At 44.7% G+C, this 27,113-nt stretch overlaps 1 protein-coding gene across 1 annotated transcript; it reads right to left on the reverse strand.

Annotated features, from left to right (window-relative positions):
* Positions 1–4,456: 4,456 nt before the first annotated feature.
* On the reverse strand, positions 4,457–27,113 carry LOC144163889 (uncharacterized). The gene is made up of 5 exons (XM_077694559.1): positions 27,003–27,113; positions 24,313–24,414; positions 21,775–21,876; positions 19,013–19,114; positions 4,457–4,546 (listed from the first exon to the last, which is right to left on the reverse strand). Exons 1-5 carry the CDS (start codon positions 27,111–27,113, stop codon positions 4,457–4,459), a joined length of 507 nt encoding a protein of 168 aa, XP_077550685.1.

Raw genomic sequence — 27,113 nt, forward strand, 5'->3', positions numbered from 1 at the left:
GATTTTTTTTGTCCTAGCGTCACTTGTAGCTAACGAGCTGAGAGTTGGTTTTGTTTTGTGTGTCTTGTTTGTAGTAGTGTTGTTGGTGAGGGTAATGTTTTTGAGGACATTTCGAGTGTCGTGTACAGCGTGCAGAGCTATTAGATGTTTCTTATAATAAGTGCTGTGTCGGGGGTTAACGATGTTTGTCCCATAGAGCGTTTCGCGTGTTGCTAGTATTTTTTGTCTGGTTGCGTACTGAGGTGTAACAAGTATTTGCCTTTAGAGTGTTCCGCGTATCGCGTACAGCTGTCTGAGTTATGTTTTTCGAAGTCGAAGGTTGAGGCGTAGGCCACGGTGGATCGAGTGCCTCCGTAGTGGCCACCTTATGTATTTGGTTGTCCTTTGTTGTGTTACTATCCAGTTAGCGCGCGCGCGCTTGGTGTACGGTCGACTAGTGCCTGCGCGCACAAGGCCGATGGCAGTGTGAAGGCTTCTTTTTCTTGTGTCGGGCGTTGCCCTGTTATCTTTTTTTTGTGTGCAGTAAACCTTTATAGTTCAAAACGTAGTCGAGCATCTCCGTTGTGAATATATTCACCCCATCAATCTCGGCACACGTGAAAACTCACGGGCCGGCCACCCTGCTAAAATATAAAGAACTGTTGTCTCGCGCCCTTTTTTGGTTTTTGCAAGCGGACGCAATTAGGCGGGGGAGGGGTCTGTGACAATGTGCACGACGGTTGCGTCGGGGAGGGCGGGATAAACTCTGTGGTAGAACACACTGTACAAATCCGGTTTAGAAAGTTCTAGATTGACAAAGCCGAGATAAAGAGGTTTCCTAAATTACGAAGACGTATGTGCGAACTAACACAGCGCCGTATCGTCGCTCCAAACGACACAATTTATTGAATTCGTAACACTGCAGCCAAATTTGTATAGTCTATATTTACAATCAAATATGTATAATCGCGCCAAATGCGTGAGAAAACGCGCCACAAGGAGGCTGACGCACGAATTGTGCGTCAAGTGCTTGCAAACGTACATCCTCCATCAAGTTCCCCGAGGTAGCATCGTCAGAAAAAAAAAGAAAACTTTCTCCAGCCTCTTGTAAAACTGCCCTAAACGCTTTACCAACCAAAGTTTCACCCTACACACAAAACACAAGTTAGCCTGAATGGGAGTTCCTTGGCTGGAATACGTCTTTTAAACTCCTCACGACAGGCGGCCTGCTCCCACGTGTGGTAGTATGGTGGTGGAAAAACTGCCAGTTTACACCGGGGGCCACAAGCCGCCGTAAATAAGCGCATTTACCACGGTTGTACCTCTTCACAAAACGCAGTATCTGGCTGTGATTACTGCGTTTGTCCTAATGGGAGTATTAAAAACTCCCACGCCACCTCCATTTCCTTCTCCTCCTCCTTCACCCCTTCCTCTCTACGCGTCCTTACAAAATGGCTGCCAGTTGGTGTCGTGTGCCGTGTGAGCTCCAGCGTCCCCGAAAATTTATTGCCAGTGTGAACTTGCGGCCCAACGAACGGATGTGAAGTGCTTCCCAACAACCGAAGCTCGTTGCGAACATTGTGGAACCAGCCTGGACTGACGTGCGACGGACTGCAACGTCGCCTCCGAGTCACTGACCTTCGAGCCGACGGAATACGCCAGCCAGCCGACGCGAGGCCTAAATGCAGTGATCGCTGAGAGTGGCTCGTTAAAAACAACGCGGTTGTGCCTCTGCGAGGTGGTTGAAGGTAAGATTTTCACGTTTTTTATTGTACGCAACATTTTGGGAGACTTGTGCCCCTTCTAGCGTCAAATAAACTCAACGTGTTTCCCGCGCCACTGCACGGGCGATTCTCCGCCACTGGAGGTGAGCGTTGTGCGTGAAAGACGGCACCATGCCCGGAACATCATTGGGGAGGCCGAACGGTGTGAAAGCAATGCGTATTTGCGCAGGTCTCGAGCAGAACACTCACTCATTCACACTCGCAAGCAGAATGAAAACTGTCCGAACTCTGGACGGCTGTTAGGCGTTTTTGTCAGGCTGTGTCTGTGGCTTACTGGCAGGCGAGGTTGAAATTGGCCGGTCAAACGTCGCAGTGCGGCCGCTTTTCTTGAGAAGTAGGTGTGGTGCCAGCCGCGCCTGCTACGAGGAGGGTGACTGCCGCGTGCCGCCGGCGATTAATTGCTTTCACTGGAAAGAGAGAAGGTCGGGGCCCCGTGGGAGCTCTCCGTACGCTAGGCGCGTGTAACTATAACCAGCAAACGCCATTCGAGGGAGCATTCTGTAGAGTCGACAGACGACTGCTTATTTTTTTTTTTTTTTTTTGAAGGGGGGCACGCGCAGGCGTCACACCGACCGAAATTTTTCCTTAACTTTCGGTGAGGGGAGAGAGGGCCAGTGCGGGGGGTAAAACCTGAAGCTCGTTCCCAGATCACTACACGCAAGGAAAAGAGGGAAAAGAAGCATTTTGAGAAGTTGGTCGCCACAAGGGTCGCGCACCTTTTTGAACAGCAGAACACTTCGTTTTGACGAACTAGTGAGCGCAGGTGTCTCGGACAGAAGTGCAATTTTGCGTAGCTTTAAACAAACATTCAGACATTACGGAAAGTTGGACACAAGAGTGACAAGTTCAGCGTCTTTACAGTGCCGTTTCTTTTTTTTTTTTTTTCAGGTCAGATGCCCAATATGCTATGTATTTGTTACCGCAGATTTAAAGCGTTTTGCTATCCCTCTAATGAATGTGCTGCTGTGGCTTCCAGAAGAACGTGCCAGGGGGTGCGGCAACGTCAGTGTTCGGGAGGCAGGTGCAAGCAAACAGCGCACCGACGACATGCTGACCTCATTGTTTGCAAATGGCTCAAATTTTTTTCGTTGAGCAGTGTTGTAGTAGATAAAGTTCTGACCAAGATACCTTGTGTTCTCGATGTAGGTGTTTTGTTGATTCAGTGTTTTTATTGTCTTATTAACGTGTTCACACGTATTACGTATTCATGTAATTTTTATGCAATAAATTGACTGTGCAGAAAACAAACTTTTCACGTTTCGCCATTCAACGTTTGAAGCGGAAAAAGACTAGAAATTACGTGATCCCCAACGAAAAACAAAAATGCGGCCTCTGCCCTTATTAAGAACTCCCAAATGCAGTAATAAATTCCACTGCAGCGCATATATATGAAGCGCACAAAAACACACACACAAAAAAAAAACCTCGAATGCAGGTCAACACTGCTCCCAATGCGCCCCCTGAAAACTCCCAGTTGGAGGAAACAATACACTCCCAATGGTACCCCAGGAAACTCCCGTTGTAGTGGCAGTAAAATGAAACTCCCATATGCTACTGAAAAAACTGCCGAAATAATGGGAGTAAGGCGAAACTCCCATTGGAAGGAGTTTTGAAAACTCCGAATTGGTACTGAGTTATGACACAAGCCATTTACTCCCATTCCGGCTTATTTGTGTTCTGTGTGTAGTTAATGCGATCACCAGCTTTTCTTTGGGTACAGCCTTCGGGCTCTCGCGCTGACCTGTGTAGATATGCACAAAGTGTAAATATTGTGAAGTTGCATATTATGTACATATATTGTATATACTGTAGATAGTGTTTTTATGTACAGTTGCTTGTACATAGTCGGAGGAACGAAAAAAATATATATTTTCCAGAAGGTATAGATTTCTTTGACTGCATTTTATGGTAAATAAATGAATTTGTGAGAAAGAAACATCCTTGTCTTCTGCTTCACCTTCCTTTTCTACAGCGCGTATTGCTTCATGGGGTCAACGAGTTTGAGCGCTGTAAGATATGACTTGAAATTGCTGTTCATTTAAATTAGGATTACGGCAATTCTACAGCAGCCGTGGGTTAATCAATCAAGGGGCGTTACTAGACAGCGCGGAAGAGCTGGGGTCACGTTTGACGAACTGATGGGATTCGGAACTATATACCGGAATCGACGTCTGCCGCAGTATGTATACACAGCGACAATGTTCCATCGTCTTAACATGTTATGCTTGTTAATGCGCAAATACGGATGCTCGTCGTGTGTGTGACAACAGTCGTAGCCTGTACATCGTTTCTGCCAAGCGAAGAAAAGTTTCAAGCTTTCATCGGTTAAACGTGTTGTAACAGAAAAAAGTTGCACACTCTTTTTTTTTGTAACAAAAGGTGCCCAAGTGTGCAATCATTGCAGTGCACCAGGTACCTTGATAATGAACAATAATTTATTACTTTGTGTTAGTTGACTAAATTCTATTTGTTTTTATTCCAGACACATATTTTGCGCGGTTCTCGTACGAAGCAAAGCGTGCAATCTAGGAAAGGGTAAACAGCAGTACATGTGTCCAGAGATTATAATCCGATTCTAATCAATTTCAAATTACCCGCTTATTTCCCGGCACACAGGGTGGCCTGGCAATGGTGGCGGCTCCAACTATGGCGAAGCGGTAAGCAGTTACAAGTGTCTGCAGTTCGGTCACTCCCTAGTCCTCAGCAATTTTTAAATACCCGCTCATTTCCTGGCATGCAGTGCGACCCTTGGCAACGGCGTTGATGTAAACGCCGGCATAGATCTGCAACGATGTCAAAACCGAAGCTCAGGAAGTTCAAATTAGCCGCTCATCTCCAATCATGCAGAGGGGCCTAACAACGGCGGCGTCCGCGGGAACGCTGCAGAGCAAAAATCTCCGCAAACGCTTTGCATCATAATCATTCCCTGCCTGTATGGCGTAATGGTATAGGTAGCGGACTTGGACGCCAGGGATCCAAGGATGTCTATGGCAGAGCGGGGACGCGATTTTCTTTCACGGCCTCTCCTCGCACTCCGCTCAGCACCTACTCCAAAGGACAGGTAAACGCTTCGGTATTCAATTTGTTATGATTGTGTTAATCGTATATGGCGACTTGATGACAGTTCTAAAGATGGCGCCATTCGGTAGTTAGATTCTACTGAAAAAAGTAGCTCCGGTAATAGAGCCTCTTCCGTTCGTTCTGGGATAGCGCCACCCCACTGATTATTTGGAGCAGGCCACGCACAGGTCTGAGATTTCCCTCGCACATCACGGCATGCAGTGCGCGCAGGCTTTGATCGTAACTGGTGAGATGCAGCTTCTTTCTGTGACGTAGGGGGTCACGAGGAGATCAACCGAGATCACACCAGTACTGATAAGAGCTTGTACCTTGATTCACAATATTTTGTATCATTGGTCTGCGACCATAATTTCGAAGTTCGTTAATTCAGCTTACATGCCAATGTTTTTCCGAGTTTGTTTTTTCACACACTATTTCTGTTTGCAATAAGTGTCCAAATTGCATTGTTGAATGCACTGCTGATGCACAGCTTAGTGCGTTTATTCGCAGTGTGACATGATTCCTCTTTATGCCTGCAAGAATAACCGTTTACGCACTTGCAGCTTCTGATGTGTGTACCCCCTTGCGTGAAAAATGCCTTAGACGCAGTGGCCTTCCAGAAACAGAAATGAATAAATATTGGTCGCCAAATTTCCACGGGTAGCTATTGATACTCCATATTCTTGCGCTGTCTGGGTCTTCACGAATGTTGTTAAAACCTTCCGTAAAATAATACTACATATCCACCAAAAACCATATGGTACTTTGACGAAAGGGTATGAGCCCGTGTTCGAGATTTAAATACAGCAATCGATTAAGGTAAAATTACTGTGGCTTAACGTATGTTTACTCAACTAACCTACATAATTACATAACAATGCAACGACTCCCATGTGAACATTTGTTTTTCAGTTGGGACTAATATTTACTAGTCATAAAAATATTGCGAAGAAAGCTTCCTGCACGAGGAAAGGCTGGTGCACATTGACGTAAGTGTTGTACTGTATTTCATTTGCCAGCATATTATTACTTAGATGTAAACATTACATTTAGCGGCAAGTTGGAACTATTTGTCCCAGTCCACCGCGTGGTTATTAGCGCTGAAATTTCCTTTTTGTTTCGACATCATCTTCAGAGGCAACAAGTCGCAGGCCGCTGATCTCAGTGACGCCGGCGCTGGACTCCGTATGGCTGTTACTGCGGTCGTCCATGGCTATGCCCAAGGTAAGGTTTCCTTCTCCGTCAGTATTTCTGAAAAAGAAGAAATCCGTTCCTGCATAAACTGAACCACCTTAACATGTATGTATGTACGTATGTAGGTATGCACGTACTCAGTTATGCACATATATATGCATGTATGCATGTATGCATGTATGCATGTGCATGTAGATTTATTTTGCTATTAAACAATAAAAATCTGTATTCCTGATGGAATTAGGAATGATTTTTGTTTGATAATGCGTTTGGACATTTATCTACCTCGCTACTCTCGGTAGTATGAAAATTGGCAACGAATTCTCCGATGTTTAAATCCGGCGAGAAGCAGTCGCCATTGATCTATCGTCGGCTGTCATTACCTTGCAGTAGTTTTCAGGCCAGACCGCGTCCTATGCGGGTTAGTACGAAGAAACAATGGTAGGATTGTAAGACTCTTCCGCGTACCCGCCACGGTGGCTCAGTGGCTAAGGCGTTGCGCTGCTGAGCACAAGGTCACGGGTTCGATTCCCGGCCGCGGCGGCCGCTTTTCTGATGGAGGCGAAAAACAAAAACGCCCGTGTGTACGAGATTTCGGCGCACGTTGAAGATACCCAGATGGTCAGAATTAATCCGGAGCCCTTCACTACGGTGCGCCTCATCGCCTGCGTTGCGTCGCCGTGTTAAACCCTACAATCAATCAAACTAACGCCCAAATCATGTACACGTCTTGAACATTTGCAGTAATAGCGCAAACAGGAGACAAGAAGAAGAGGAGGGCACAAATGCAGCGCTGACTAAGACTTGAGCTCTCTTGCTTGTGCCAGTAATTTTTCTACACACCCTAGACCCTCAGAAAGGAGAAAGAAAGAAACTTTATTTGAACAGGCGCACACATGAAGGGCATTGGCACCACGTGACAATGACTTCGCGTTTTGTTAGGCATTAATCTACTTTCCGACAAGAAGTAGAACCAATACAGCGGACAATCCCTTCTGAAATACACGGAGCTCTGTGAGAACCAAACCAATTAACTGGGTGGGGTTTGCTGCGCCAAAAATTGAAACTCCCTTTCTAACAGGGCAATGGAAGGGGTGCTTACAAATCGCGTACATATCATGAATGAAAAAAAAAACATAGCATTAAACAGACGTGGACGAAGACAGGATACGCAGACGCAGGGGTGCCTGTGTCTGTCGTATTTTGTCTTCGTCCCCCTTTGTTTAATAATGCTACAGTTTCTTTTTCGTCTGTAGGAAATTTGTCATCCGGAATTACCCAAGGTTCGGTCCTTTGCCACTTTTGTTATTTTTTATAAACGATCTGCATAGTTAGTATCCGCCAAAATCTGCCTCTATTCGGACGATTGTGTATTATACAACGAAGGTAAATTTAGGTAAGTAATTCTTTTTCCTGCTTTTTTAGGGGATGCCACAAACGGCAAATCAATATTAACATTACAAATACTGCCACTTTATCTTTCACTACGGCCAGCTCCGTTTCTTTTTTTTAATTCTTCGTAAACAGCTCGTCTGCACAGCAAGTGTCTAAATATAATACCAGGGCGTTATCTTCTGATCTACCATTTCGTGGTGAAATCATATTGAATATACATGCAACAAATAAATGAAAAATCGGCTCGCTAAATTCTACATTGCCAGAAGCTCCTGTCGAAACAGAATAGTTAGAAAATAAATCGGTCATCAGACACATTCTAGAATACGCGTGTACCGTCTGCAAACCTTATAAAGTATCTGAAATTAACCCACAAGAACCGGTTTAGAAGAAATCAATACGATTTATTTTCCGCCGTTTCGACTGGAGCTCTGAGGAGGCGGTGGGTCTCACGATCTTTTTAGATTTCTACACCTCATCATTGACTGACATTTGTTCATTATGGCAACTTCTGCCTCAACACGAGATTTATCATTTATGGAAATAGATAAAATCAGGTTACCGAAAACTGCGATTCTGCAGCACTTCTTGTCTTTGTGCCGGATAACTGTAAACGTGGTAAATTTAGCGGTGATGCCTCGAAATTTTCAAAAAGGGTGCAGTGCGGCGTTCATCTTTCTAATTTTCCTTCTGGCAGAATCATGACTATACACACCCTTTGTTATCTGCAGAAGCGTATGGCAGTTTACTCAACGGGCAGCACATTCTCCGAAAAGACATTCCCAAGTCCACACAGGCTTCCTGAACTTTGTGTCGTGCTCACATCCCACAGACTCAGAAAAAACCACATTGCATCTCAAGTTTTTAATGCTATAATAACTGTATAAGCGAAACATTTTCGACTAATCCTGTTCTGTGTTCCCAACCATGATCGAATCACGGTGAATGAGACCGCGGATCAAACGGCCGCCGCTGCTGCATTTACAAATACAGTGGACAATACGCTGAACTGAACTAAACGCTGAAAAATAGGCTGAATCGAACTAAAGACAAGCATCAGACGACACCCTCCCGAAACATGGCAAGCCTACCGGAGTAAACTGATATAGAAGTTAGGCATAATTAATCCGCTCAGGACGATACACTACTGATTCACACAACAGATTTATCGAAGTTGCCCTAGCTCGATTACAGATAGGCCACACCCCTGCGACATACTCCCACTTGCTCACTGGATCTCCAACACCCCAGCGTAGTAGGTGTAAAGCTGGCCTATCCGTAATCCACATCCTCATCCACTAGACACTAGACACAAAATTACACAAACACTTTCCGCAACTATACATAAAAATCATTCTCCTACACTCATCCTACCATTAAGGCGAAGACCCATAAGCGCAATCTTCAGTTCCTAAAAGATGTCAAGTTTTTGCACATTGGTACAAATAAAAAATAGAGCCAATTTATTTATTCAACAAATTCAGATGTGGTCGAAACTGAATAAGCTTCAAATAAGTGTAAACAGAACAAACGCAGTTCTTTTTAGGCCGAAATCGAAACACATTTCGCGCAACAAAAACCTTACGTATCGGGATAAAAATATCGAAGCACTTAGTAACATCAAACTTCTTGGTGTTACCTTCTCGCAAGAGATGGCATGAGATATCCACATCGATAGTGTTCCGATTAAGCTGTCACGCATCCTTCATATGACGCGTAGGCAGCGTGCCATATTAGCATTCAATGTGAAGAATGTTATTTATAACGGATTTTTTTACTCGCACCTCTATTACTGCTTTTTTTAGTTTAGTACTAGTTTAGTTTAGTTTAGTCTAGTAGTTTAGTTTAGCTTTTTTTAGTTTAGTTAAGTTTAGTTTAGTTTCGTCGACCTATACTAGGTCGCGGGTTCGATTCCCGGCCGCGGCGGCCGCATTTCTGATGGAGGCGAAAAGCAAAAACGCCCGTGTGTTCGAGATTTCAGCGCACGTTAAAGATCCCCAGGTGGTTAAAATTAATCCGGAGCCCTCCACTACGGCGCGCCTCATCGCCTGCGTTGCGTCGGCGCGTTAAACCCTACAATCAATCAATCAATCAATCAATCAATCAATCAATCAATCAATCAATCAATCGACCTATACTAATCTGCAGGAGCTTTTCATTTTGAAGAAAGAGTTCGCTACACTTTTTAACGCACCATGCTCCTCCCATACACTTGAGTGATTTCTGGAATCAAATATTATACGTGTGCCTAAATATATCGTTATCGGTTAAGAGTGGGCCTCATGAAAAGAATTACGGGAAAACACAGGACACTGAGTACTTTGTCGTGTTGAATTAATACCAAAAACGTTATTCTTCCCGTCAAAGCTAACGGTGGACAGTGGTTACTCTACGCGCTAATTTTTAAAATGTGAGGTTATTGTTTTCGATGCCAACATTAATAAATAATAAAGATGCATCCAGTACTGATTTGCTTTCTATTAATTTTCGAGAACTAAGGGAGCTTTACATCTTCCACCCCTAACAGGCCATGAAAAGTGTGTATTGACTTTTCATCTTTAGTTTTCTAATTGGTTTCACGAGTGTTGAGGTTGTACTGATCTTGTTTGCACAGCGCTAAAGCTGTACATTTTTATTATTTTTTAACCCGAATAAGGTTGACATGTAATATTGGCATTATTAATAGGTGTTTTTTCTAGTGTACACGTGTAGTGTGCTACTGGTTTTTCTACGATTATTATTTTTAATACGCCCTGAATACTGTCTGTAATTTGTTCTTATTTATTTGCATATTTTATCTTTGTTTCTGACGTGAGTCGCTTTGTCTATTGTCGTCTAGAGGGGGCTGTGGGCTTATGTCAAGCTGCTTCTTCCGGAAGCTTTTACCAACAGTCTCCTCCATAATTTGATGGGGGTTAAAGAATAAGTATTATTAATATTATTATTAATACTTATCACGCCTGTTGAGAACCTTCTCTTTACAACAGTCATCTTCATTGGCTTTTATGTCATTTCACGTTCTAGTTAAATTTCTTATATTGACTGTCACTCCTACGCTCATCGAATAGCTTTTCTTTGGCGCTCTTTGTCCTTAGTCGGCCTTGCACCATAAAAATTCCGTAATCATCATCGTCATCATCACCAACATCGTCATCGCTTTCCATCGTCATCCCAACCTCTATACTAGAGTTGCCGCCCTCGTCCGAGTGCCACAAAAGCGATGTCGAACTTCTGCGTATTAGTACGAATACTCCGTGCGTGTCATTATACACCAATTATTTGTCACCTGATAGACTGAAATCGACTAGAAATAGTCACAAACAAAGCATTGAATACTTTCATATACGTAATCTACTTGGGTAAAAAGGAATTTGATATAACGTGAAATTAGTTCACTGCCTCCGGAAAAAATATTTTCACAATTTAAATTGATAGCATTGTGTGACTTTTTGCATAATTTTATTTTCTGTGCTGTATTTATTATTGTATACTGCAGTAGAATCTCCCCGGCGAGCAGTAACTTCCGCGCGGAGAACGCTGGCTAAATTCGCCGCGCCATCTAGAGTGTGCGCCGCGAGTGAAACGCTCCGCCCCCTCTTTACCCCCCTCTCTGCCTACGCCGCGTTGGCAGTTTGTTTTCCCGCACGCCACGAAAGAACCGTTGGCTGGTAGAGCTAGAAAGTTTTGCTTTAATAATTAAGGGTATGTATGTATGTATGTATGTATGTATGTATGTATGTATGTATGTATGTATGTATGTATGTATGTATGTATGTATGTATGTATGTATGTATGTATGTATGTATGTATGTACGACCTACCATGTATGACATACGACATTCTCCCCATTGCTTTTCGAGGTTTTCTTGACTGCCAACCCTTATTCCTCTCTTAATTCAACGTGCCCCTCACTTCCCATTCTGATTCGCTACATGCACAGCGAGGGCCTCGGTTCTGGCAGTCTTGGTGCCATAGGGAGCTTAAGAATGTCCAACGCTGGTCGACCACTCTCGACATGTCGTAGACACTCGAGTCACGACCCGTGGTTTAAAAAGAAGGTCCCCTTCACCCCGAGTAGTCCGAGTAGCGCTGGATACCTCCCCAAAGTGCAGGAAACAAAATTTCTTAACATAAATACCCCGAAAGTGGAGGGAAAATAGCCCCGCTGGTAGCGTTTGTGGTCATCGCACCAGCAGCTTATTCTGGAGGTCGTGAGTTAGGATCTCACCCGCCGGGAATTTTTTCTACACTATCTTTCTGTCTTTCCAAATCTTTATGTGTTTCAATGACCTACCACATTCTCCCCTTTGCTTTCCAAGGTTTCCTTGACTGTCAACCCTAATTTCTGTCTTAATTCAACGAGCCCCTCATTTCCCATTCTGGTTCGCTACATGCACAGCGAGGGCCTCTGTTCTGGCAGTCGCGGTGCCATAGTGAGCCTAAAAGGGGTTAACGGTAGTCGACCACTCTCGACATGTCGTTGACCGCCCAGTCACGGCACGGGGGTTAAAAAGAAGGTCCCCTTCACCCCGAGTAGTCCGAATGCCGCTGCCTCGCAACCCCAAGTGCAGGAAACAAAATAACATAAATACACAAGAAAGTGGAGGGGAAAATGGCCCCGCTGGTAGCGTAGTGGTAATCGTACCAGACGCCTATTCTGGAGGTAGTGGCTTAGGATCCCACCCGGCGGTCATTTTTTGGGGCGAAGATCCTCGTGCTCGGGCCCTGTCCCGGCCGTACACGGCAAATTGTAAACGGCACAGTGATGATGATTGCGGCAGGATGCCCCGAGGGATTGGTCGACCAAAGATTGGCTGAAGAGGTCATAACGTTCAACGCGTTCGTTGCTACCCAACAAAGAGGAGAGGACGGAGAGGTTGTCGCATATCGCCTGCGAGCTCAACACTTGCTCGGGCCCTGTGCCGTCCCTCGTTGCTGCCATACACGGCGGAATAATGATGATTGTGGCAGGATCCCGCTAGTCACCGGCCAATGTACTACCAAACCAAAGAGAACGGCCGCCCACTGGAAGCGGGGAAGAAGAGGCGCAGCGCGTGTTCAAGGCAGAGAATAAACATGGCGTTCTAGAATACGGTCGCAAGTTCATTAACATACCTGTACTCGCGCACTACTCATCATGAACACCTCGCGAGCAAAGGCAGCGACGCGGAGAGCTCGCAACGCGGCTGCGATGCTGGCCCGCCGCCAAGACTCCGTGGTGAGGCCGTTTACCTTGCGCTGAACCTATCTAAGGGAGACATCACCACTTACATCGAGAAGACAATGCATCGGTACACAACCGAATTCAAACACGGTTCATTTCGCGCTCTTCGGACACTTCAGGTGGACATCATGGCGGTTGACGACTGCTGGCTAGTCTCGCACATGATGTGTCGTTATGGTCTCTGGTGCAGCTCGTACGACCACAAGCGTCCCAACAACATCAGAGGGACTTGCATCGACATTGCCTTCTCCAACTTCTAACTACAACCTTTCATCCAAAATTCTCTTGCCACGTACTTCTCCCACCCCAGAATTGTAATCTTCAAAGGAAAGCGCTTCCCACAGCTTTGTAAACAGTAATGTAATCCTTGTATATAAATTATTCGATATGTAAAGGATTACATCTTGTGTGCAAAAAAGTGTATATAATTTCATCGATATGTACATACTAAACACCATGTATATAAAAGTGAACATAAAACACCCCTATATTGACGTGTCGATTCTTCAAATGATGTGTGGGCGAATGTTTCACGGTTTTACCGATTAGCATTGGAGCTTCTCCCCCCTCATCATCATTCACTTCCTAGAGATGGTGGGATTTTTTCTCCAGTTTATTTGTCTTTCCAAATTCTTTATCTGTTGCAATGACCTACCACATCTCCCCTTTGCTTTCCGCGGTATTCTTGACGGCCAACCCTTATTTCTGTCTTAATTCAACGAGCCCTCATTTGCAATTCTGATTCGTTATATGTATGTATGTATGTATGTATGTATGTATGTATGTATGTATGTAGGGAGCAGTTGAACTTTTGAAGATGGTAGAGAACACAAGAAAAGAAAACCTTGATCAAGGTAAAAGCACGATTGTTGCCAACGTTTCAGCAAAGAGGCTTGCTTTCGTCAGGGCAATCTCTCGCCTCGCTGGCACGCTTTATATAGGGGTAGGTCCCCAGTTGAGAGGGGAGAAGGAAAAAAGGGCCCATCTCCCCGAGAGGGGGACTCGAGTAAATGCTTCGCATAGGGGCTGGGTGTATTGTGTTAACGTTTAGTGTTTGGGGAGTTGGTGGTAGTGAATGCGTTGTATCAGCAGCTTCTTGACGTAGTTTGAATGAATCAAAGATATAAGACGCATTCGTAGCCTTTCATTCTGTGTCGGTTTTGTGGCGCAGTGGGAATTGCACCATGTACCTCGCGTTCCGCCCACAGGTAGTGAATGCGTTGTACCAGCAGCTTCTTGACGTAGTTTGAATGAGTCAATGATATAAGGCGCGTTCGTAGCCTTCATTTCTGTGTCGGGTTTGTGGCGCAGTGGGTAGAGCACCATGTACCTTGCGTTCCGTCCGCAGGGTCGTGGGATCAAAACGAGGCGCCGGTAAGTATTATTTTTTTATATAGTTAGGGGGGAGGGGTGGGGACCTATTGTTGAGAGCGAGGAGGGTAGCGTTATGCAGGAGCGGAGGAGTGGGGGAAAGGGCGCACCTAGAACGGCTGTTGCGGACGCCGAGGCACGCCGACAACGCCGGGTGACATCGTGAGTTAAAGAAATGCTCTGCATTTAAAAGAAGGAAGTGAAATGGGGGAAGCGGATTGGTTTGGGGTTATGTCAGATATTGAGGGGCAAAGAAGGTTGTATAGTATAAGCCGCGAAGTAGGTCACAGGGAAGTCAGCCGGTGGTTGGTGTTCGGGGAATTTTTGGACAGAAATGATGAGAAGGGGTTTGTTGACCCGCCGCGGGGCATACGAAAAAGTTCTCAGAACCGCCGGAAGCAGACCAGGTGGTGAGAGTGGGGTCCTTATCAGAATATAGGGACCTACCCCTATATAAAGCGTGCCAGCCAGGCGAGAGCTTTCCCTGACGAAAGCAAGTCTCTTTGCTGAAACGTTGGCAACAATCGTGCTTTTACCTTGTTCAAAGATTTCTTTTTTTGTATGTATGTATGTATGTATGTATGTATGTATGTATGTATGTATGTATGTATGTATGTATGTATGAATGCATGTATGCATGCATGCATGTATGTATGTATGTATGTATGTATGTATCTATGTATGTATGAATGTATGTATGTATGTATGTATGTATGTATGTATGTATGTATGTATGTATGTATGTACGTATGTGCGCATGTATGTATTCACAAGAACACATCAGTTAGCGAGAACACCGCACTCGTTTAATGACACTTCGGCACCATTCAGCCCCGCGATCTTTTTCCTCGTCTTCCTCTTCCCGAAGTGTACATGTGTACATGTGTTACAAAGAAAGGAAAAACAAGAACCACGTGGCTTTCATGGAAAAATAACAGCAGTAGGGTGTAGGGAAAATAGGCAACGAGGGTATTTCGTGCGAGAGTTATTGACAAGGAGATCTTTTATGCCCTGCCTGCTTAGTTCGCCGTGGCGGCCGGTGGATGGATCGGTACAGGGATAGGCCCATTCACTTCTGTAACGTTTCAATTAGCACTGAAGGTGTGCCTCCTGCGCATGTTCATTTATTCATCATTATTATCCTCATGAAAATCATCATCATCATCATCATCATCATCATCGCCATCATCATCAGCTTTTCTTCTACCACGGCAGGTCAAAGGCCTCTCACATAGACCTGCAATTATAACGGTCCTGTGATAATTGCGACCGATTTATTCCCCAACATTTCTTGTTCTCACCTTCCCACCTTACTTAATGCCATTCCTTGCCACGCTTGTCTTCTTTAGGAAACACTCTTTAACCCTTAATGACCAACGCTTATCGTGCTTTCACATGGCTTGCCCTGCCCACACCCATTCATTCCCCTTAAATTCTACTAGCTCGAGTTTGTTTCCTGAACAACTCCGCTCTCTTCTTGTCCCCTTCATACACTGGTGCCAATGTATTCCTAAAAGAAGCGACCTGAGCGACGCACAGTGGCGTAGCCAGAAAACGTTTTCTTGGGGTCTTCTACACCGCCGGAATCAATATAAACAAACAGAGCTCCACCCAACCAGTATCTGAATCCTAATTATTCTTTCGTAAATTTGTAGGGTTAATTTTTCTGTTTACTCTAAAGATGTGTGCATCCCCTAAAAGACGTCAGTCTTTTTTACAAATGTTTCTCTGCTATAATGCTTTTTGTGGTGGCCCCGCGGTTGTGTTTGCAATTCCTTTAGCCTAGCGGCTACGGTTTTATCACTAATATTTTGCATGTGTTTTCGTTGTGATGACTTCAGGAAGAACATACGACGCCTTTCTTTCAGTTTTTTTGCGTAAGTTTGTCTGAAAATAGAAATAACTTACTAATGTGCTCTGGCCACAACGAAAGCGTCTGCCGTCCTGTACCAGACTGGTCAGACTAAGAACTCGAGGAAGTACAACAGCGCCTTGCTATCTTTGGTGAGCCGATAAGTGCATCTTTCTTTAGCGCGACTGCAGATAGAAACTGCACTCATTTTGGAAAAGGTATCAACTCGAATCACAGTGCAAGGAAATGTTTGTTGCTTACTAATGAGTGGTTCCAAAATCGCATGATCCAGTCATTTGAATATCAAAATTGAAAGCCGTTGTCTTGTACTTGTTTAAAATTTGTCGGATTGAGGACTAACTCTTTATCCTGGTTGCCGAATTGTATTCAGTTTTGGTTTAAGTATGGGAAGGCTTAAATCATGGAGGAAGCCTAGTACCCCGTCGGTGACATTCTAGGCTGCTAACTTCATCTTTATTGCCACACCCAAATAAAAGGATGGATAAAAATAAACATTTAAAGGCAGTTCTTCAATAGAAGCGTTTGGACACCATCAGAATCTGAGCTTATTACGCTTGCCGTGAAGTCGAGTGACAAAGCTCAATAATTTCTGTGGATGGTGCCGCATAGAAGAGGAATCAGTGTGAAAATGATGTTCTTAATTTGCGAAAAAACAAGATAGAAAAATGGAGGAGAACCTAATGTAGTAAACTGTTTCAAGAAGATTCTCTTCTTTTGTCAAAGCAAACGATACAGTAAAGGGTAAGGCGAGCAACTTTTAAGGAGCATAGGATTACTCCTCATAAGCGCTAAACAACAGGCGCAAAAAGAATAAAAATGATGTGAACGAGGCCGTTCTGGCCAAGTTGCGCTGATTTAAGTGGAGATTTTGTGCTAAACCATTCTGCAATCGGGAATTTCAAAGCGGTAGGCGTTATAAAATGACGATGATTTGGGCCAAATCGTGCATGATCACAGCAATTAAAAACTGCCATACTAAACAGCAAAGACGAATAGAGTTTCCTCATTCCTCCTCTGGGTATATTTCTACCAAATTGTGATATAAACCAAAAGAGGTCCCCACCGTGTACTGGCTTTACGAATAGTGTTTGCGAGCAGTGTTTTAAAATATTGTTATAAATAGGCATGAAAATTAAAAAAAAATGATTTGGTCGGCATTCATGAGCCATAGTTGTAAAGCGACAAGGCAAAAATCAATATTGGAAGTCGGGCAAAAAAATCAGGAAGCGACCGGAACACACTGTTACAGGAAAAAGATTGAAGAGGGAAACCCACAAATATTTGCAAAGTGTTCCAGACAGCACACTCTTTTCCAGCACGTTCACTAAATGTAAGGATGTACCATGCGAAGGCGCAAAAACGTACGTCAAATTGTTAGGAATTGTGGTTTCCCATGGTGGCAGATCTATCGTCCAGAGAATGTAGGCAAGCACCATGACGATGGAGAAGATAGTGCCCGACAGGATGACCACTAGGGCGAGGCGCGCCGCCGAACTCCAGTTGTCGGGTGGTGGGCGAGGGAGGTTCTGTGTCTTCATCATCTCGATCCCCTTCGACGTCTCCGAACTGGACGACGAAGAGTCTGAACCAGTACTCCTGTAAGCGTTGCTTAAAACTGATCATTCTGTTTTTCTTTTTAATTTTGACCAAGTTAAAAAACACACCAATAGTTTTTGAACAAATATTAATTTATTTATTACTTCCTTCCGCCCTCGTGCATTCCATATTTTCGGCTGTAGTGGCTGGCACAGGTAATGGCTAGAAATCACGTCTTATAAACACATGTAGTTCACAAAAAACTGCTAGAGGCTACATAACCAAAATCTAGGGTGCGCCTTAAGACACTTGTAACAGCGAAACTCTCTAAAAAATAGTGTAGCAAATTTTTATTCTGCGTCCTCTTTGTTTCTTCTGTGTACTCGCTTACTGTGTACTCGCTTAAAAGGGGTTAGGATAGAATGTTACGCCGGCAGGTTAGAGCTGTTCACATAAAGCCTAACTGCTTGTGCTGACGTTTTAGGTAGACCTCATCATTGGACAAGTGTGGCGGTTTAGTGATCGCCATTGTAAATTCTGCTGTTATCGTAAAAATACCCCTACACAAACATGTTATCCTCCAAAAGATGCCGTGTACACAAGGGTCCTTGTTATTCAGAACTCAATACGTGACCCGCATGCTATCACACACGTATGTGGCGCCGAAGGAGTGCCGAACGCGTGTAATAGCCTTTTCGAGGAACGGTGCATGTGAAGAGAATTACCGACGATCCACTGCAAGTGATGGAACCGAACAATACATAAAATTGGAGACACAAATATAGATCGTCTTTCTTACGAAGCAAGCACGAGCCCGCGCCTTGAGAGTGAGCATGAACTGTAACTCCACTACACAGTTGCTAACCACGTTTCTAGAATATGTTTGTGTTTTTTGGGTGCGGGGAACGCTGTACCTAAGAAAACCAAAAACGGGAAATCGAGGTCATCAAGCCAACCTTCGCTGATCAGTTACAAATGTGAGTGTCAGTGTTCTATGGTCTACCGGCATTTTCGAACAAATGAACATTCTGGCAGTGGTAGCATCCCAACACCGTAAATACATTTTCACAAAGTAGCGACTTAAAATTTACGGACAGGAGCAGCTTCCGAATTTCGACCTTTGTTACGAACGTATGCGCTTACTCTGTACGCTCTTTCGGTGAGTAGGACTGCACTTCTTTCCTCCTTCCATACTTACTTCGTGTGAGCAGCAATATAGGGTACCAGTTTCTTTCATTTTCAGTGGCATCATCATTTGCTAGCTCGAAAGAAAGGTCACTGGCTGATTTCAGAGCACACGTTCTGGCAGATCAGTTTATTCTCAGCAACAAATATCATGCGTTTCAAACGCTTTTCAACAAAGAATTTTTTTTTATTATTCCCTACAAAAAATCGAAACTTTTATCTGTAGATCTCAAATGATTAGTAGATAACCTTTAGACTTTTTCCTGTATATCTCAAATGATTAGTAGATAGCCTTTTTCGTATGCTTTGCCCTGATTTAAGTATACTTCCGCAAACTTTGCCAGGTGGGAGCATTAGTACCTTGTTATCACAGTACCAGTTAGGTGTAATGTACATAATCAAGTTGCTTACCCGGGAGTTCGACGCGCTGTAGTACCTCCAGTGGACGTCGCCCGGTAGCGTGACTCTGCACCGCTTGCCGTTGGTGTTGAGCGGAGGCCGCTTCCACGTCTCCTAAAGCGTCGAAAGTGAGGTAGTGATGATATTTTGGCGATGTTTGCGCTGGGACTGAGGTTGGGACGGGCACAGTTTCGGGTCGCAACAAAGGAGCCTAACCCTGAACGACCAGGTGTAATGTCTGCAGCGCACAGCTGAGCCTATTCGGCCTGAGCGGGTATGCGGTGACAACTGGTTCAAGACGATTAGGACTCCTCATACGTTCTTTGAGCTCCTGGCTCAAAAATGTACGCCTAATAACAAACACAAGGTGATCAATTGCTCAAAACCTGAGTTCAGCCCTTCCAGAAGCATGAATGCTTGTGACGACTTGCAGTGAACAATTGAAAAAGAATCCCTTAGTGCAAGTGAGGGTTCTATAAACTATAATCTCTTCGATCAATGTCGGTCACGCGCTATCAGCCAGCGGCTGAGTGTCGTCGCTCCATTTTCACAGAACTTTCCATTTGATCGTGCTCACCTCGGCAGCCGCGTGTTGTAGATGGTAGCGTTGTTTCACATAGAGTAGAAATATAGTTATGGCGGCGCCTTAGGGAGGTGGTACTAAAGCAAAAATACGGAACATTGAAAACTCACACTGGGTCCCAGCTTCATGATCACACCATCGACTACAACGGCCTTCAAATATATAGCAGTGGAATAAGATTACACAAATAACAGCGAGAATGACAAGAACGTCATGCCCGCAAAACAATCAACAACTAACCACAGCAGAGGGAGACGAATTATTAGTCTTTTAGTCTTGCGTTGTTGGCGTCTACTCATCTTTGCTCATACGCAAAGGCAAGCGAATGTCTGCAGCTCGTGTTCCCTTGCCCACCTCCGTAATTAAAAATAATTTTTCCCATTTATAGGACTGCAAGAATCCGTGTGCAGCACTCAATCTCTCCTTTTTATTTTACCCTCTTCAGGAATGCGTGCTATAAAGTTCACAGAAACGAAAAGTATCACGAAGCTTGCACGAGAAATAATCACAGTATTTACATGCTGCATCTCGCTTTTACGCCCACTTCTATCACTTTCTTCTGACAACATGCATTGAGCCATTTCGGATATAGTGGGCGGTAAAGGTAATGGCTATAAATAACGTTTCATTAACACACCTGGCCAACAAACTTTATAAGAAAACTGCTAGAATCTGATTGATTGATTGTAGGGTTTAACGCGCCGACGCCACGCAGGCGATGAGGCGCGGTGTAGTGGAGGGCTCCGGATTAATTTTGACCACCTGGGGATCTTTAACGTGCGCCGAAATCTCGTACACACGGGCGTTTTTGCTTTTCGCCTCCATCAGAAAAGCGGCCGCCGCGGCCGGGAATCGAACCCGCGACCTCGTGCTCAGCAGCGCAACGCCTTAGCCACTGAGCCACCGCGAACTGCTAGAATCTCCTTAACAAAAAGCTTGGGCGCCATGTAAGACTCTTGTAACAGCGAAGCACTCTAGAAAATAGTGCAGCAAATTTTTAGTCCGCATCTTTTTTCTTTTGTGTACACGCCTACAAAGTGGTTCGGAAAAAGTGTTAGGATAGAATGTTACGCAGGCAGGTTGGAGCTGTTCACACAAAGCCTGACTTCTTGTGCCGACGTTTTAGGTAGACCTAATCATTGGACAAGCGCGGCGGTTTAGTGCTTCCCGTTGTAAATTCTGCTGTTATTGTAAAAAGACCCCTACACAAACATTTTGTCTTCCGAAAGATGCCCGTGTACACAAGGGTCCTTGTTATTCAGAAGACAATACGTGACCCACATGCTATCACCATGTATGTGGCGTCGAAGGAGTGTAGAACGCGTGTAAGGGCCTTTTAGGGGAACGGTGCAGGTGGAGAGAATTACTGATGAACCAGTGCAAGTGACCGAACCCAAGAATAAGGGAAATTGGGGACTCCAATAAGGATCGTCCTTCTTACGAAGAAACCATGAGCCCGCGCCTTGAGAGAGAGCACGAAATGTAACTGTACTCCACAGTTGATAACTACGTCTCTAAGCTCTTTTTGTGTTGTTTGGGGGGGGGGGGGACGCTGCGCCTAAGAAAAACAAAGAGGGGAATGCAAGGTTATCAAGCCCACCTTTGATGATCGGTTACGCACGTTCCTTCACGGTTGTATGTTCTCCCGGCATCTTGGAACAAGGAACGTTCTCCCGTCGGCAGCATTCTAATAGCGTAAGTATATTTTCACGAAGTACCGACTTAAAATCTAACGACGGGAGCAGCTTCCGAATTTCTACGTTTCTTATGAACGTATGCGCTTACTCTGTGGCCTCTTTTCGGTGAGCAAGACTGCGCTTCTTTCCTTCTTCCATAGTTACTTCGTGTGAACAATGATATAGGGTATTAGTTTCTCTCATTTTCACTGGCATCATCATTTGCTAGCTCGAAAGAAAGGTCACTGGCTGATTAGTGATCCCACGTTCTGGCAGATCAGTTTATTCTCAGCAACAAATTCATGCCTTTAAAACGCAGTTCAGAAAAGAATTTTTTTGCACTATTCTCTTCAAAACTTGACACTTTTTCCTGTAGATCTTAGTATACTGGTAGATAGGCTTTTCGACTGTTTTTGCCTTCTTAAGTATACTCCAAAAACTTGGGCAGGTGAGAGGACTAGTAGTTTGTTATCTATGTACCTCTTTGGGGTATTAGTTATGATGAGGTTGCTCACCCGGGAGTCGGACGCGCCGTAGTGCCTCCGGTGGACGTCGTCCGGTTGCGTGACTCTGCACCGCTTGCCGCCGCGGTTGAGCGGAGGCCGCTTGCACGTCTCCTGAAGCAGCCAAATCCAGGTAGTAATAATTGATTAGACGATGCTTGCGTTGAGACTGAATTCGGGGACGACCACAGTTTCGGGTCGCAATATAGAAGGCTAGACCTGAACGACCAGGTGTGTTGCTGCAGCGCACTGTTGAGCCTATTCGGCCTCAGCGGATACGCGGTGACAACTCGGGCAAGACGTTTAGGACTCCTCATACGTTCTTGGAGCTCTTGGCTCCCAAATGTACGCCGAATAAAAAACAAGGGGTGATTCATTGCTCAAAACCTGGGTTAAGCCCTACCACAAGTCTGAATGCTTGTGACCACTTGTAGTGAACAATCGAAAAAGAATTCCTCAGTAGATATGAGGGATCCATAAATTATAATCTCTTCGATCAATGTCGGGCACGTGCTATAAGCCGGAGGCTGAATAGTGTCGCACCATTTTAAAAACACTTTTCATGTGTTCGTGCTCACCTCGGCCGCCGCATGTTGTATATGGTAGCGTCGTTTCACACACAGTAGGAATATATTTTTGGCGGGTTCTTAGGGAGGTGGTATAAAGGTAAGAATTCGGAGCGTTCAAAACCCATACTCGGTGCGAGCTTCACGATAACACCATCGAATCCAATGGCATTAAAATATATAGCAGTAGAATACAACTATACGAATATCTGCAAGAATGACAATAACGTCAACCCCGCAAGAGCATCAGCCCTAGGTAACTACAGTGGGGGCAGAACAATTATTAGAGACTTAGTGTCACGTTCTTGCCTTCCACTCATCTTTCCTCACACGTTAAGGTAAAACGAACGTTTACAACTGATGTTCTCTTGCCGACCTCCGGAATTAAAATTACGGACATTTATGGAACTGCAAGGATCTGTTTGCGTCGCTCAACCTTGCCTTTCTACTGCATCCTCTTCAGGAATGCATGCTATAAAGTTCACAGAAATGCGAGATACAACGAAGCGCATGAGAAAAAATCACCGTATTTAAATGCTGCATGTCGCTTTTACGCCCACTTCTATCACTTCCTTCTGACAGCATGCTTTAACTATTTGGGATATAGTGAGTGGTTGAGGTAATGGCTATAAATAACGCTTCATTAACACATCTGGATAACAAACTTTATACGAAAACTGCTAGAGGCTCCATAACAAAAAGCTAGGGCGCGCTCTATGACTCTTGTAACAGCAAAGCTCTCTAGAAAATAGTGTAGCGAATTTTTATTCTGCGTCTTCTTTTCTTCTTTGGACACGCTTACTAAGTGGTTCGGGAAAAGGATTAGGATAGAATGTTACGCAGGCAGGTTGGAGCTGTTCACACAAAGCCTGACTGCTTGTGCCGACGTTTTACGTAGACCTCATCATTGGACAAGCGCGGCAGTTTAGTGCTTCCCGTTGTAGTTTCTGCTGTTATTCTAAAAAGACCCCTACAAAAACATCTTATCCTCAGAAAAATGGCCGTGTACGCAGGCGTCCTTGTTCTTCAGAAAGCAATCAATGACCCGCATGCCATCACACAGGTATGTGGTATCGAAGGAGTGTCGAACGCATGTGGGGGCCTTTTCAAGGAACGCTGCGGGTGAAGAGAATTATTGACGGCTCATTGGAAGCGATGGAACTGCCCAATAAGTGAAATTAGAGACACCCCTAAGGATCGTCCTTATTACGAAGAAACCACAAGCCCGCGCTTTGAGAGAGAGCACGAAATGTAACTTTACTCCACAGTTGATAACCACGTCTCTAGAATCTTTTTGCATTGTTTGGGGGTGGGGAAGGTAGGGAGGCAGGGGGAACGCTGCTCCTAACAAAACCAAAACAGTGAAATTGTGGTTAACATTCCAACTTTTGCTGATTGGTTACACATGTGACTTTTATGGTTGTGTGTTCTCCCGACATTTTCGGACAAATGAACGTTGTGGCGTTGGTAGCCACCCAACACAGTAAATACATTTTCACCAATTATCGACTTAAAATCTAAGGACTGGAGCAGCTTCCGCGTTTCGACGTTTCTTACGAACGTATGCGCTCACTCTGTAGCCTTTTCTGGGTGATTAGGACTGCACTTCTTTCATCCTTCCATACTCAGTTCGCGTGAACAGCGATATAGGGTATTAGTTTCTCTCATTTTCACCGGCCCCATCATTTGCTAGCTCGAAAGAAAGGTCACTGGCTGATTACTGAGCACACGTTCTGGCAGATCAGTTCATTCTCAGCAACAAATATCGTGCCTTTCAGACGCTGTTCAGCAAAGCATTTTTGGGTATTATTCTCTTGTAAAAATCGCCTCTTTTCCTTGTAGATCTCAGATGACTGGTACATAGGCTTTTTCGACTGTTTTGGTCTGCTTTAAGTATACTTCCACAAACTTCGGCAGGTGAGAGCAGTAGTAGTTTGTTATCAATGTACCTGTTTGGGGTATTAATTATAATGAAGTTGCTCACCCGGGAGTCGAACGCGCCGTAGTGCCTCGGGTGGACGTCGTGCGATGGCCTGACTGTGCACCGCTTGCCGTCGCAGTTGAGCGGAGTCCGCTTCCGCGTCTCCTGAAGCAGCCAAAGCCAGGCAGTGATAATTGATTAGACGATGCTTCTTTGGCACTGAAGTCCGGGACGACCACAGTTCCGGGTCGCAACATAGGCGCCTAGACCTGAATGACCAGGTGTGATGTCTTCAGCGCACTGTTGAGCCTATTTTTCATTAGCGGGGACGCGGTGACAACTGGGTTAAGACGATTCAGACTCCTCACACGTTCTTGGAGCACTTGGCTAAAAAATGTAGGCGCCAAAACAATACGAGCGGATTCATTGCGCAAAACCAGGGTTCAGCCCTACTAGAAGCATGAATTCTTGTGACGGCTTGTAGTGAACAACTGAAAAAGAATCTCTTAGTGCTAGTGAGGGTTCTATAAATTATAATCTCTTCGATCAATGTCGGGCTCGTGCTATCAGCCAGAGGATGATTGTTGTCGCTACATTTTCATGGAACGTTTCATGTGTTCGTGCTCGCTTCAGCCGCCGCATGTTGTGATGGTAGCGTTGTTTCACACACAGTAGAAATATATTTATGGCGGCTCCTTATGGAGGTGGTACTAAGGTAAGAATTCGGAGCATTGAAAATTCACACTCGGTACCAGCTTCATGATAACACCATCGAATCCAACGGCATTCAAATATATATAAGTAGAATAAAACTACACGAATATCTGCAAGAATGACAATAACGTCCAGCCCGCACGCCAGTCATCCCTAAGTAACTGCAATGGGGGTAGAACAATTATTGGAGACCCTTAGTATCGCCTTCTCACCGTGCGCTTATCTTTGTTCATAAGTAAACACAAGCGGGCATCCACAACCGATTTTCTCTTGCCGACCTCCGTAATAAAAAATCATTCCGGACATTTGTGGGACTGAAAGATTGCGTGTGCATCACTCAAAGTTTTCTTTTTATTTTACCCTGTTCAGGAATGCCTTCAAAAAGGTCGGAGAAACGAAAAATACCACGAAGGTAGCACGAGAAATAATCATCGTTCTTTCAGGCTGCATCTCGCTTTCACGCCCACTTCTATCACTTCCTTCTGACAACATGCATTTAGCCATTTCGGCGGTACAGGTAATCGCTAGAAATTACGTTTCAGTAATACACCTGGCAAAACCACTTGATAAGAAAACTGCTACAGGCTCCATAACAAAAAGCGAGAGCGCTGTAAGACACTTGTAACAGTGAAGCTGTTACAAGTGTCTTACAGCGCAGCGAGCAGCGAATAGAGCAGCGAATTTTTATTCTGCATCAGTTTTTTCTTCTTTGTACACGCTTACAAAGTGGTTCGGAAAAAGGGTCAGGATAGAAGTTGCCAGCTAGGTTAGAGCTGTTCACACAAAGTCTGACTACTTGTGCCGACGTTTTAGGTAGACGTAATTATTGGACAAGTGCAGTGGTTTAGTGATTCCGGTTGTAAATTTTGCTGTTATCGTAAAAAGACCCCTACATAAACATGTCATCATCCGAAAGATGCGCGTGCACGCAGGTGTCCTTGTTATTCAGAGGGCAATCCATGACCAGCATACCATCACACACGTATGTGGTATCGAAGGAGTGTCGAACTCATGTAAGGGCCTTTTCGAGTTAAGGCATAAAGTTGGGCTAGTTGGTTATCTGACTGCATTTTACTAGCGAAAAAATAGACGCGGACGAAGACGCGGACACTAGCGAGTGTCTTGTGTACTTCTTCTTCGTCCGCGTCTATTTTTGCGCTAGTAAAATGCAGCCTTTTCGAGGAACGGTGCATGTAAAGAGAATTATTGACGACCAATTGGAAGAGATGGAACTGCACAAGTAGTTAAATTAGAGACATGAATAAGGATCGTCTTTCTGACGAAGCAACTACGAGTCCGCGCCTTCAGAGAAAACACGAAATGTAACTGTACTCCACAGTTGATAACCACGTCTCTTGAATCTTTTTGTGTTGTTTGGTGGGGGGGGGGGACGCTGAACCTAACAAAACCAAAACAGGGAAATCGAGGTTATCAATCCAACCTTTGCTGATCGGTTGCACATGTGACTTTCATCGTTGTATGTTCTCCCGGCATTTTTGGACAAGGGAACGTTGTGGCATTGGTAGCGTCCCAACACCGTAAACACATTTTCACGAAGTACCGACTTAAAATCTAATGACTGGAGCAGCTTCCGAATTTCAACGTTTGTTACGAACGTATGCGCTTACTCTGTGGCCTCTTTTCGGTGAGGAAGACTGCACTTTTCTCGTGCTTCCATACTCAGTTCGCGTGAACAGCAATATAGTCTGTTAGTTTATTTCATTTTCACTGGCATCATCATTTGCTAGCTCGAAAGAAAGGTCACTGGCTGATTATTGAGCACATTTTCTGGCAGATCAGTTTATCCTCAGCAACAAATATCATGTGTTTCAAACGGGGTTAAGCAAAAATTTTTTTTTGTATTAGTCTCTTCTAAAAATCTACACTTTTTCTGGTAACCTCAGACGACTGGTAGATAGGCTTTTTCGACGGTTTTGGCCTGCTTTAAGTATACTTCCACAAACTTCGGCGGGTGAGAGCATTCGTACCTTGTCATCCAAGCACCTTTATGAAATAGTAATCAGAATCATGTTGCTTACCCGGGAGTCGGACGCGCCGAAGTGCCACCGGTGGACGTCGTCCGATAGCCTGACTGTGCACCGCTTGCCGCCGCTGTTGAGCGGAGGCCGCTTCCACGGCTGCTGAAGCAT

The sequence above is a fragment of the Haemaphysalis longicornis genome, unplaced genomic scaffold, assembly GCF_048455015.1.
Source record: "Haemaphysalis longicornis isolate Haplotype H1 unplaced genomic scaffold, Haemaphysalis longicornis Haplotype H1 scaffold_13, whole genome shotgun sequence".
In the NCBI taxonomy this organism is placed as follows: Eukaryota; Metazoa; Arthropoda; class Arachnida; order Ixodida; family Ixodidae; genus Haemaphysalis; species Haemaphysalis longicornis.

Coding starts and splice junctions, on each gene's coding strand:
- LOC144163889 (XM_077694559.1), bottom strand. CDS start 27,113: ATGCTTCAGCAGCCGTGGAAGCGGCCTCCGCTCAACAGCGGCGGCAAG. Junction 21,877..24,312: donor ACGGCGCGTTCGACTCCCGG/GTGAGCAACTTC, acceptor TGGCTGCTTCAG/GAGACGTGCAAGCGGCCTCC. Junction 4,547..19,012: donor ACAGCGCGTCGAACTCCCGG/GTAAGCAACTTG, acceptor ACATCGTTGCAG/ATCTATGCCGGCGTTTACAT.